The sequence below is a fragment of the Belonocnema kinseyi genome, chromosome 9 (assembly GCF_010883055.1).
Source record: "Belonocnema kinseyi isolate 2016_QV_RU_SX_M_011 chromosome 9, B_treatae_v1, whole genome shotgun sequence".
NCBI lineage: Eukaryota > Metazoa > Arthropoda > Insecta > Hymenoptera > Cynipidae > Belonocnema > Belonocnema kinseyi.
In genome coordinates, this window is record NC_046665.1 from 101208332 (window position 1) to 101220272 (window position 11941).

Consider the following 11941-nt stretch of genomic DNA (forward strand, 5'->3'; position numbering starts at 1 on the left):
ATGAGCTTATGAACCCTTAACTGGCACTATGGGTCGAAATTACCCCAACACATTTTTGAGTACTAAATTCGAGAAAATGGACCACGTGTCGACTTTTACCAGTAATTTACAGCACTAACTAAAGGTAAAGTGGGTTATCTTAGAGCGGCAAACGTCAGTATACGTTAGGCACCGGCTCAAAGTAGATATTGTAAAACTGTGGGGTTTTTATTACCCATTTTCTCATCAGTGAGCAAAAAAGTGATTTTCAACCAAAATTTGTGTCATTGCTATTAATGATTTTCATTTAATTTCCTACGTAAGCTTATCATCTAAAGTGAAATAGTGTTTTTTTCATTATTTCATAGTCTCTTGCTCTTGTAGATGGCCTACAATTTACGGCGACGCTTGTTCCGTGAGCAAGCAATCGCGTGCGATCGCCCGGTGTGCCATGAACATCGCGCAGGCCCTTGCAGCAACTATGCAGGTTTGAAACAGTAATTACAGCTTTAAAAAACTTTTTTATATTAATTTTGTATTTTTTATCAACTATACTTCTGCATTCGAATAAAAATTAATTGATTTGAACATGGAAAAATATGATGTTTTATTTTACCATAAAATCGAGCTTGCATTTTGAAACATACATACCTTTTTTGCAAGCGTCAATGATGAAGTAATTTTTTCCTTAAAAAATCTCACTTTGTGTCGTTTTTAAAAAAATTTTATTATTTAACTTAAATTAAACTAATGACTATATACCAATTTCGTTTGAAAAAACACATATTAAACTACGTTATATAATTTTTGTGTACAACAATCTTCATTACCGGCTGCGCGGAACATGGTTGAACACTTGGGGTGAATTACACCCGTTGTGCCATTTTTTTTAATAAAAAGAAGGTGTGCCAGAAGGTTTAAGTACAGTAAGCAAAATATACTCAAAAATACTTATTTGTAGGATAATCAAGATAACAGAAGAAAATATTTGGGAAGTCCAAAGTGGGGTTATGTCAGGAAGGTCATGTACGGGTCAAATGTTTAGCTTTAGCTAAATCACAGAAAAAAGTTTGAGAGTAGGAAAAAAAGTTTTCTGTGCATTTGTTGACCTAGAAAAGGCTTTTGACAAGGTAGATAGATGTAAACTTTGGGAGTTCCTGAAAAAGTACGGAGTCAATAGATAGCTCCTACAAGCTATAAATACAATATAAACGGATAGCAAAGCGAATGTAAAGGTAAATGGGAAATTGAGTGACTGTTTCGATATTATGCAAGATTTTGCATAAGGATGCATTATGTCTTCATGGCTATTTATATTGTTTATGGACAAAAATTTAAGAATGGCCCTTTTCGACGAAGAAGGTGTGGATCTCAAAACAGTAAGTATACGTGGGTTAACCATCGCAGATGATAAGATTGTTATAGCAGAGTCAATCGAAGACTTGCAATGGGCCACAACATTAACGCAAATAAAACAAAAGCTTTTCAATTCGAAGTTGTTTTTTTTTTAACTTCAGTTCTAAATGTTCAATATTCTAGACCATTTAAAAAAAAATAATTAAATTTTCATTTTCAAGGATTGAAATAAAAAGATAACGGTCCTAATTTTTCAATGTTTTACATTTATTCTGCAGGTATTAAATTTGTAATTGTTGGATTAAAAATCCTTTAAACTAAAACGTGTGCAAGTATCATGTCTTTCAATTTGGTATTCTACGATTTCGAAAAATTTCAAATACCAGACAATTTTGTACATTTGAAATGAAAACCAAACAATTTAGAATATTTAAATCTGAAAATATTAAATGCAAAATTGACTGTAAATGCTTTTCATGCAAAATTCTGAAAGATTTAACAGTGAAAAGCAAATAAAACTTTAGTTTCAAAGTCTCTAAAATTAAAATGTTCAAGAAGTTGAATTGTTTTGAAAAATTCAAAACTATAATTTTAAACTGAAATTATAGAAAATTTAAAGATTTGAAGCAGCTACTAAATATTATATCATGTAGAATCAAGAGATTAAAAATGATTGGACACATGAAAAAAATTGATTCTAAAAAAAAAATTAGTTATTTTCAGTCAAAAACCCAAGAATTTTAAATAATTTGAACCCTTTAAGTTGAATTAATATCATATATTTGAAAATTACGTGGTTTTAATTTTAAAACTTGAAAAATTAAAGAATTCAAGCTTGAAGCGTTAAAATTCAACAAATTCCAAACTTTGCTTTAAAAATCGAAGCCTGCTTATATTAGGATCTTCAAACCAAGTCGTTCAAAATAATTAATTTGGACAACGTGAATAAGTAAATGAAAGGATTATTATTATAGATTCCCAATTTAATCAAACATTATTTATTTATTTCTTCTTGAGCGGAAATGGCCTTTTCCATCATAATATGTAGAAATGAACCACTTAATCTTGGTACTGATGTGATCGTTTTGTAATTATAATAATTATAATTATTATGCACTGGTTAATTCGTAACGAGCGATGGTTCTGAAAAGAAAAATGTATTTTTATCAAGCATATTATTTTTAAATTACAATGCTAGTTTTGTTTAAAAAAATCTGGATTATAAACTTACCACTTTTGCTTCCAGAGCCTCCTATCCAACCGTCTCCCCAACCTCCTCCATAAGGACCACTTCTGTAATTCCCTGAACGTCTTCTACTCACTGAATTGCTTCCTCTTCCTGAACTGCTTCCTCCTGAACTTGTTCCTCTCCCTGAACTTCTTCCACCACTTTGCTTTCTTCCGCCTGCTGAAGTTCTTGCAACAGAAATGCGAGCTGCATTTTCCTCTGAAATTATAATAATTATTAAACGTTTGTTATTATTGAATTGATTAAATTATAGTGATCTTTCGCTTACATTGTTTAAATTTTAACTGTATGGGTTAAAAAATAGAAATACTCCATAAAATAGTATATGTTGCATGAATATTTTTTTTTGCACACAGCCATCATGAATGCGATTTTAGGTACTGCAAACGATACGTAAAATAACACTTTTTAGGATAGAACTTAAAATTGTTTACTTAAGGTACAGTATACTAAAAAGTATAAAGTAATTGAGACTGGATGATGGGCAGCTATACATCTGTACTTTATGATACAATAAGTGCAGTAACGCCAACTTTAGCATGTAGACGTACAGTTACAATAACTGGTGTGATGAAAAATAATGTATGACTGGTCTTGCGTATCGAGAATTGAATATTATTGGAATGAATTGGAGTGAATTGGAATGGATTAGAGTGGGTTGGATGGGATGGGAGAGGTTTTCTAATGAATGGGATTGGAGTGGATCAAGGTGGAATAAAATGGATAGGATTTAAATGGATTGGCATGGATTAGGACCGATTGGATTGAAATGAATTGCATTGGATTTCATATGAGTGGATTTAATTGGATTGAAATTAGTTGGATTAGATCGAAATGGAGTGCATTTGATTTGAATGAATTGGATTGAAGTGGATTGGATTAGATTTAATTTGAATGGATTGGTTTGGAGTCGATTGGATTGAAATAAATTTAATTAGAGTGGAATGGAGTGAATGGGTTTGAATGAATTAGATGAGAATGGAGAGGATTTCTAATGAATCGGATTGGACTGGATTAAAATGGAATAAAATAGATTGGATTGGAATAAATTGGAATTAAATGAATTGCATTGGTGTGGATTGGAATTAATTGGCACGAATTAGATCGTATTAAAATGAATTAGAGTCAATTGGATTGGAATTAATTGAATTGGATTTGATCTGATTGGATTAAAATGATTTGGATTACAGTGAACTTCATTCAATTGGATTGGAGTGGATTGGTTTGGAATTCATAGGATTAGAGTGGATTTAAGTAGATTGGAATAGTTTAGAATGAATTGGAGTATATTGGAATGGATTAGATTTGATTGGAGTAGACTGGATTGAATTCAATTGGATTTGATTCGGGTGATTGGAATTCGCTTGCGTTTGATTAGAGTTGATTGGTTTGGAGTGGATTAGAATAGATTGGAATCAATTGGATTGAACTGTATGGGATTAGTATGAATTGGATTGGAGTATGATTCGAATGAATTGGAGTTAATTGGATTGGAGTCGACGGGATGGTGGTGTTGAGGAGTTCTATAATGAATGGGATTAAAGTGGACTGGAGTGGACTGGAATATAATAAAATGCATTGGATTGGAATGGAGTGGATTTGATCTGAATGAATTGTGTTGGATTGAATTGGATCAATTGGGTTGTATTGTATTGGACCGGAGTGAATTGGGATGGATTGGAGTGGATTGGAATGCATTATATTGGAATGGGTTGAAGTGGATATGATTGAATTAGAATGAATTTGATTGCAGTGAATTGGATTGTATTAGAATGAATTGGATTCGAGTGGAATGGATTGAATTGGATTTGAATAGAGTAGATTGATTTGGCGTGGGTTGGAATGGATTGGATAGTATTGGATTGGAATGAATTGGAGTGGATTCGAATTACTTGGTATGAATTGCATAGAATTTGATTGGAATAGATTGGTTTTAGAATGAATGGCATTGGAGTGGAATGGATTGAAGTAGATTTGATTGGAATGAAGTGGATTGAATTGGATTAGAGTGGATTGGAACAACCTATTTGCACTTATGATTTACTGTTGTGATAAAAAATAGTGGTGGAGTAAGCTCCCTACAGTGGATAATAAAACCTACAGAGGATATTCATTATTTAAAAGTAATAATTTATACAAAATAGTTAATTTAATTTAATTTAATTAAAAATTAAAACAAAGTTTGTGCTAATAAAGAGAAATTACAATCCATTCTTTTTCCTTCATTTGTGCTTTTAATTCATGAGTATCTACTCTAGGTTGCGTTATCCACTGTAGGGAGTTTTCCCCGACGTAGTTTTATAAATCATTTTTATAGTTGATTCCTTATGTCAGAATTCATTATTTTTTAATCTTCTAGTTCAAAATATTTTACATAGAATGACATGAAAAGAATGTTCAATTGCGTATGTTTGTTACGTAAGTAACAACAATTTTTCTCAAATTTTTCTCAAATTTTTCTCACACAATTTTTATTGTAAATTATGATTGTCTCATTTAAGGCATTAGTTTTTACCAGGGTTTGTAAACCCTGAACGAAAACTCAAGCGTTCCGGATCCGGTTATTTTTAGGAACGGTTCTAAATTTTTTTTTATTCAGTAAATCTGCGGAAATCTATTAAAGTCTATAACACATATAATACTACTTCATACTGATAATTAGAAGTTTATATAAATTGTTTAAACACATTATTATTGTTTTTAGCAACTTTCTTTTAGAATAGAGTAAAAAGTAGGAATTTTTCAACTGTTTAATTAAAGTGAGGTGATAATTAATTCATGTTAACAAATATAATTTTCAAAGCAATTTGGTATTATTTTGATTAATATTGTCTAGGTACTTGTGCTAGATACTTGTGGATTTTTCTGAAATTTTCACATTTTTATCCACTTTTTATTCAGTAAGGTTAAAATTAATGCATGTTAACACAAATAATTATTAAGGCAAGGGATTGTTGTTTATAAATATTGTCTCTTACAGTAATGCTGTAGACAGTTTCTTCAAAGTGAATTATTTTGACTTTTGTATCATGGTTTGAAACATATTAATTTAAACAAAAAGGTTATCATACAGTATGGAGATAAAAAGAAAGAATGTAATAATCAGGAATAGGTAGGAGATTGTTAGTTATCTTGCATCGGTGAAAATTGGACGAAAAGTTAAAAATTTTAGAAAAAACCGCAACTTTTTAGCAATTATCTAAGAGAAGATAGTTATAAACAATAATAAATTGGTTAATAAATCATTCTTCTTAACTTGTATTTATTGAAACGTCATCAAGTGAAAAGTTGACACAAAGTTATAGATTTCAGAATAAACAGCAACTATCTAGAATTAATATCGCAGAAGGTAGTTTTAAATAATAATAATTGTAAAAAAATATGTTTGCTAAATTCCATGCATTATACTTCTCTTAAAATTCAAACAGGACAAAAAGTTTCAAATTTCAGAAAAAAAAACCACAACTGTCTATCAATACAATATAGATACTTAAAAAAATACTAAATTTGTTTAAGCAATTAGGTTTGTTAAGTTTGAATTACTTACTTATTACTTTATTATTAGTTATTACTTATTATTTACTTATTATATTACTCTGATTGAAAAGTAGTCAATAAGTTAAAAATTTTTTAAAAAGCTGGAACTTTCTAGCACTATTCTACGAGAATACTTTTATAAATAATAATAAAGGGTTTAAGAAATTATTTGTGTTAAATTCAATTGATTGTTGCGCCGCTTTAACAGAGAAGTTGAAAACAAGTTTAAAAATTGGGACAAATCGCGACTTTCTAGGAATTATCTAAGAGAAGATAGTTATTAACAATAATAAATTGTGTAATAAATAATTTTTCTTAACTATTATTTGTGTTAATCTTAATGTATCTTAATTTTAATGTATTAATCTTAACAATTACGTGTGTTAAATTAAATTCATTGTTGCCTCGCTTTAACAGAAAATATGAAAACAAATTTAAAAATATGGACAAATCGCGACTTTCTTGGACTTATCTAAGAGAATAAAGTTATAAACAATAATAAATTGTTTAATAAATATTTTTTCTTATCTTGTATTAATTAAAACCTCATTAAGTGAAAAGTTGACAGAAAGTTAAACATTTTAGAATAAACAGCAAATATCTATGATTAATATTGCAGAAGATAGTTTTAAATGATAATAATTAGAAAACAATAGCGGACAAAAAGTTGCAAATTTCAGAAAAAAAACTACAACTGTCTATTAATACTATTTAGATATTTAAATACAAGACTAATTTGTTTAAGCAATTAGGCTGGTTGACTTTTAATTATTATTGCTTTACTATAATTGAAAAGTTGACAAAAATAAAAAAAACTGGATTATTTTAGCACTGTTCTACGAGAACATTTTCATAAATAATAATAAACAAGTTTAAAAATTTGGACAACTCGCGACTTTCTATCTGTTTTCTAAAAGAAAATTTATAAAAAAAATAGTAAATCGTTCACACAATTTATGTCAACATCTAATTATTAGTAAAAAGTATATTATTTTATGCATTAGAAATAATTTTTATTTTAAAAACCATAAAACAATCATAATGAGCGCCAAAAACTAGCAAAACCAAATGTTTCACTTATGGGTTTTTATGGACTGCTATAAAATAGAATTATGGGGGTCATATGTAAAACATAGGGGTCGATTCGTATTTTATGGATAATTGTGAAGAGAAGCGTTGAGTGGTTGAGGTTCAATTCGATTCACCTAATATTAACGATTCGAAATAAAATTTATTAGAACGTATTTCTTTTTTAAGGGAAATACGTGTTGAACCTTATGGGGTTTGGGGAACCTATAAACATCATTTTAAAACAATACATTTATTTTTTTGTGAATGCGAACAAATTTCTGGGCGACATGCATGAAAATTAAATACGAATTCTAATCTTAACGCATGATAACATATGATAAAAATAAATTCCAAAAAATGATAATTTTTACAATAAAATTATCATCACAATTGGATTCCTCTCGTAAATCTGAACAATTTTCATATTTTGCAATTTACCCTAAAATCAAAATTTTGGATGTTATTAATGGTTCAAAATTTTCTATTAACTTTCAAAATATTGATTTTAGGGCAAATTTCAAAAGATGGAAATTGTGCAGATTTACAAGAGGAAGACAGGTGTGATGGTTAAATTAATGACAAATTATTGTTATTTTAAATTTATTTTAATCATGAGTTAAGGTTATTTGATAGATTATCTCAAATTAACTTAAAAATCAAGATGACTTCAGAGACTCATATTTAAAATAATTTATTTCTAATAATTTCCAAGATATAAATATACTTCAATTTGGCTCAAACTTATACAGTAAGATTTTTTATAATTTGGAACCGAAATATTAAGGAGTACCTAAAATTTTAAAAGTTGGTGTTTTTTTAATCATCCTAGCGCTGATGATGCTAGTTATTATAAAAAAAGCATTCAAAAATTGAATAAAATAACTCACCGATAATCAACATGAGTAGAAATAAGAGGCAGAGAGATATTTTTAACTGCATTTTTGTAGCTAGTGTACTGACTCCCTACAATTTATAATATTACACTGGGCCCTCAGTCCACTTAGCAACGATTATATAGGAACCACTTTGAATTATCTCACGAGAAAAACAAACGGAGAAATGCGTATTTGTCATACCATCTGGCTTTATAGTGAAGTACTTATAAGATCATGCGGGCAAGAAGTTCAATTAATAAAAGTACGCCCAATTACCTAGATCCTCGCCTAATCTCGTCAAAAATCCTAAGAAAATCCAAAGCCGAAAAATAAGGCGCTGAGTGCCCAGCTTCATATTTCATTAGTTTTAATTTTTTCTAAAGCAATCAAACAAGCGTGACACAATTCTTCCATGAGAACTGAATTGTACGATATCCCTTCTTCTTGAAACCACACTATTCTTCGTTTGTGGATGTCAATCTTTTGGGATATCTGGAATATCAAAAATCAGTAACTATATCTACTAAAGAATTCGGTAATTCTACTACTGAATTAATTGGTAATGTATGGCTAGTAGATATTTTAAACGGTAGTTTTCAATAAATTTAAAACCTGATTTTACAATGAAGAGAATTTGATTGAGTAATGAATTATTAAATACATGGAAAAATGCAAGAAATGTGAAAGTTGTACAAGCGATACACAATAAAAAGGACATAAATTTTATGTAGAATCAAGTCAACTCTGTTGATTCTGAAGTAGGTTCAAAGAAGTTTTATTTTCCCGAAAATGCATTTTAAGTAACCTTACTTTTTTAAGAGCACTTTCCCAGTTCGCTTTAAACAATTCAATTCCCTACTGAAACTTGCCCATATAGGATCCTATATAGGAACCTACATAAGATCCTATATAGGATTCCAGATAGGATGCTATATGTTTCACCTATAGGTGCCACCTTTAGGAAAGGACATAGGATCCTATATAGGTGCCGGCATAGGACAATCCCTAATAAGGTAACTAATAGTGCCTGACTGATGGTACCTAACTAATGATACCTCATGGTATCTAATGATACGTATGTCTCTAGATGCTTCTGGAGGACCAAAAAAACTTCTGCGCAGCCGTATGTGCTATAAAATAGTACTGCGCATCTGGATATGGTCCCATGCAGAAACATATACAGGATCCTATATAGTGTCCTATACAGGAACCTATATAGGATCCTATATAGGATCCGATGTAGGTTCCTATATAGGAACCTATATAGAAATTTTCAGTAGGGTTATTCTTTAATATTGAACTAAAACTTATCGATTAAAAAAAAACTGCCTGGTAACGACGAGTTTATGGGGACGCATAGATTGGCATAAGAAAAACGGACATTTCATTGCTGCCGTGATTTGAGAAAACACCGTTGACTGCAAAAAACCAAAAAATGAGTTTTTTATATCTTTGGAATCGTGAAGGAAAGATGCACCTGACTATTGGAATAATTCTTTCAAATTGTTAATAACTTTTAGAATAATTATTGCTAAATTTTGGAAAAACGCCGTTAACTGCCAAATTTGGTGAGTCATGATTTGGAAGAGACCTGTAACTGACCGTTAACTGCAGGCTCAAATCATGGACAGCTGAATACGTCACAGAAAAATTCGAGAAAAAGCTGCAACGGGCAAACGTCTGAGATTCGAGAAATGCCGTAACTGCATTTATTTTAAGCTGCGAAATTCTTTTGCCGAGAACGGCGTTTTCTCAAATCACGACAGGCCTATTTCTAAGGTCCGTGATTCGAAGAGAGCCGTAACTGCCCGTTTCGGCGTTTTCTAAATTTCAACATCCCAATCAACACCGTTAACTGCATGTTAGATAATTAACATTTTTAAACAATTTTTTTTCCAAAAATGAAAAGTTTATATGCAAATTAGTCAAGAATAGCACAAAAAAAAACTGCAGAAAATGAATTAAAATCCGCGATACGCGCGAGTAAAGATTGGAACAGTTTTCGTCGATTTTCACGGCTTCGTTCATTTTGCAGTTAACGGTGTTTTCTCAAATCTCGGCAGATTGCCTTTAAATGCTTACCAATTGCATTTTTGTCCGACAAATAATTAAATTGCATTGACCGGCATTGATTTTATTCAATATTTTGTCGACAGGATCAAATGGCATTGAAACGGTTCGATACTTGGTTCGTGAAAGGCATACAACTTGGCGATTCTCCGAAAATCATTGAATGGCATTAAATGTCATAAAATCATAGGCATTGCAAACAAATCGCTGTAATGCCTTGAAGTTTATGCGCATTAAAAATAATTAAAAGGAAACGAGTTTTATACAGTAAAGCGTATTTAATGGCATTGAAAGACATTGAAATGTCTATTTTTTTAAATGCCAATCTATGCGTTCCGATCAACTCCCTATCACCAGGCAAATAGACGTATAAAAACAAGATCAGTGGCCACAATGATTTAACTTGCAATAAAATTGTAAATTCCCGCCAAGATGGATGCAACTTTTACTGACAGTGCATTTTTGGTAGTACAATCAAGTGCGGCTGAGCTATCAGCCCCAATAGTTGTTAATCGCCTTCCTGCTCAATTCACGTCGTTGGCTACACCACTTTATTATTATTTTCCAGCAGTTACCCGATTTTTTTAAAACCCAGATAGTAAGCGCACGCAATACAACCGCGAAACCCCCTTTGGGGTCTAGAAAATTTTCAATATTCATTCTTAAAACCTAAAAGCAGAATTATCATCGGTCGCTGGTAAGTTTTGAGTGTTTCATAGATTTCGCTATTTTTGCGTACCCCGTTCCAACAGCCTTAATGCTGTTTTGAAATGAGTGGAGTATGCACTTATAAAAAAGTTTGGTTGATTCAACAAAAATTTGGTTCGATCAAACAAATAAATACTACAAATAAATATTTTGGTTGATCCAACCAAATATTTGGTCTGATCCAATGAAATATGTTGATTGATACAAGCAAATATTTTGGTTAGGTCAACAATCGTCGTATCAACGCTCGCACAAAATGTATATAAGTATATAATATTAATGTATTTTATTAAAGAGTAACAAAATAATAGTCAAGTTAAGTCAAGTTAAAGTCAGTTCATTTTAAATGAAAAATTCTCAATTTTAAAGTTAAAATTTAGTTCATAAAATGTAAACATGCCCCTGCTGGAAGAAAACGGATAGAGTCTTTATCCGTTTGAATCATTTTTATCTCCAAGATTCCAATTGAAAGAAACGATCCATCTTTATCCCGTGGTTATTCCTTCAATCCTTTTCTATCTTTCTTTCAATCTACAAATACTTCTATTTTTTTGAATCCTAATTTTCCTTTTCATGTCTACCCGCCACTTATCCACTTATATCCTTTTCTTTCGACTCCCTACCCCTGCCCTAATGCTTATATCCAAATACGTGATTTGCTTATCCATGGCTATATTTTTTTATACGCGAGGCAATCCAAAATTTAGTCTTTTTCAATCCCTATCTTCTTAACTAATTGACTCCTTTTCTATCTTTTGTAAAATATAAGATAGCCCTATCTTCTTGAATTCCAGTCTTTCAATCTAAATGTATCCATAGCTTATCCACCTCTGTCCTTTTTGATTCATTATGCATTACAAAATATTGTTTATCTTTTTGAATCCCTATCCCTATCTAATTGAATACTTTTTTATCTTTTCTGAAATATAAGATAGCCCTGTCCTTCCTAATTCTAGTCAGTCTACGAGAAGCACATCCCTGAATAACAAGGAAGGTACGAGGGTAGTTCAATAAGTCATTAGAATGACCAACATATGGCGCGCGAATCGCTCCAAATCATCTGTTTTCAGTCAGCACCACTCCCGACTAGATATAT

At 30.9% G+C, this 11941-nt stretch overlaps 1 protein-coding gene across 1 annotated transcript; it reads right to left on the reverse strand.

Moving 5' to 3' along the window:
* Positions 1 to 2418: 2418 nt before the first annotated feature.
* Positions 2419 to 8151, reverse strand: LOC117179290 (glycine-rich RNA-binding protein GRP2A-like). The gene is made up of 3 exons (XM_033370938.1): positions 8080 to 8151; positions 2567 to 2782; positions 2419 to 2478 (listed from the first exon to the last, which is right to left on the reverse strand). The coding sequence occupies exons 1-3, from the start codon at positions 8129 to 8131 to the stop codon at positions 2456 to 2458; spliced, it is 291 nt and encodes a 96-aa protein (XP_033226829.1). The 5' UTR covers positions 8132 to 8151; the 3' UTR covers positions 2419 to 2455.
* Between the last annotated feature and the right edge of the window lie 3790 nt (positions 8152 to 11941).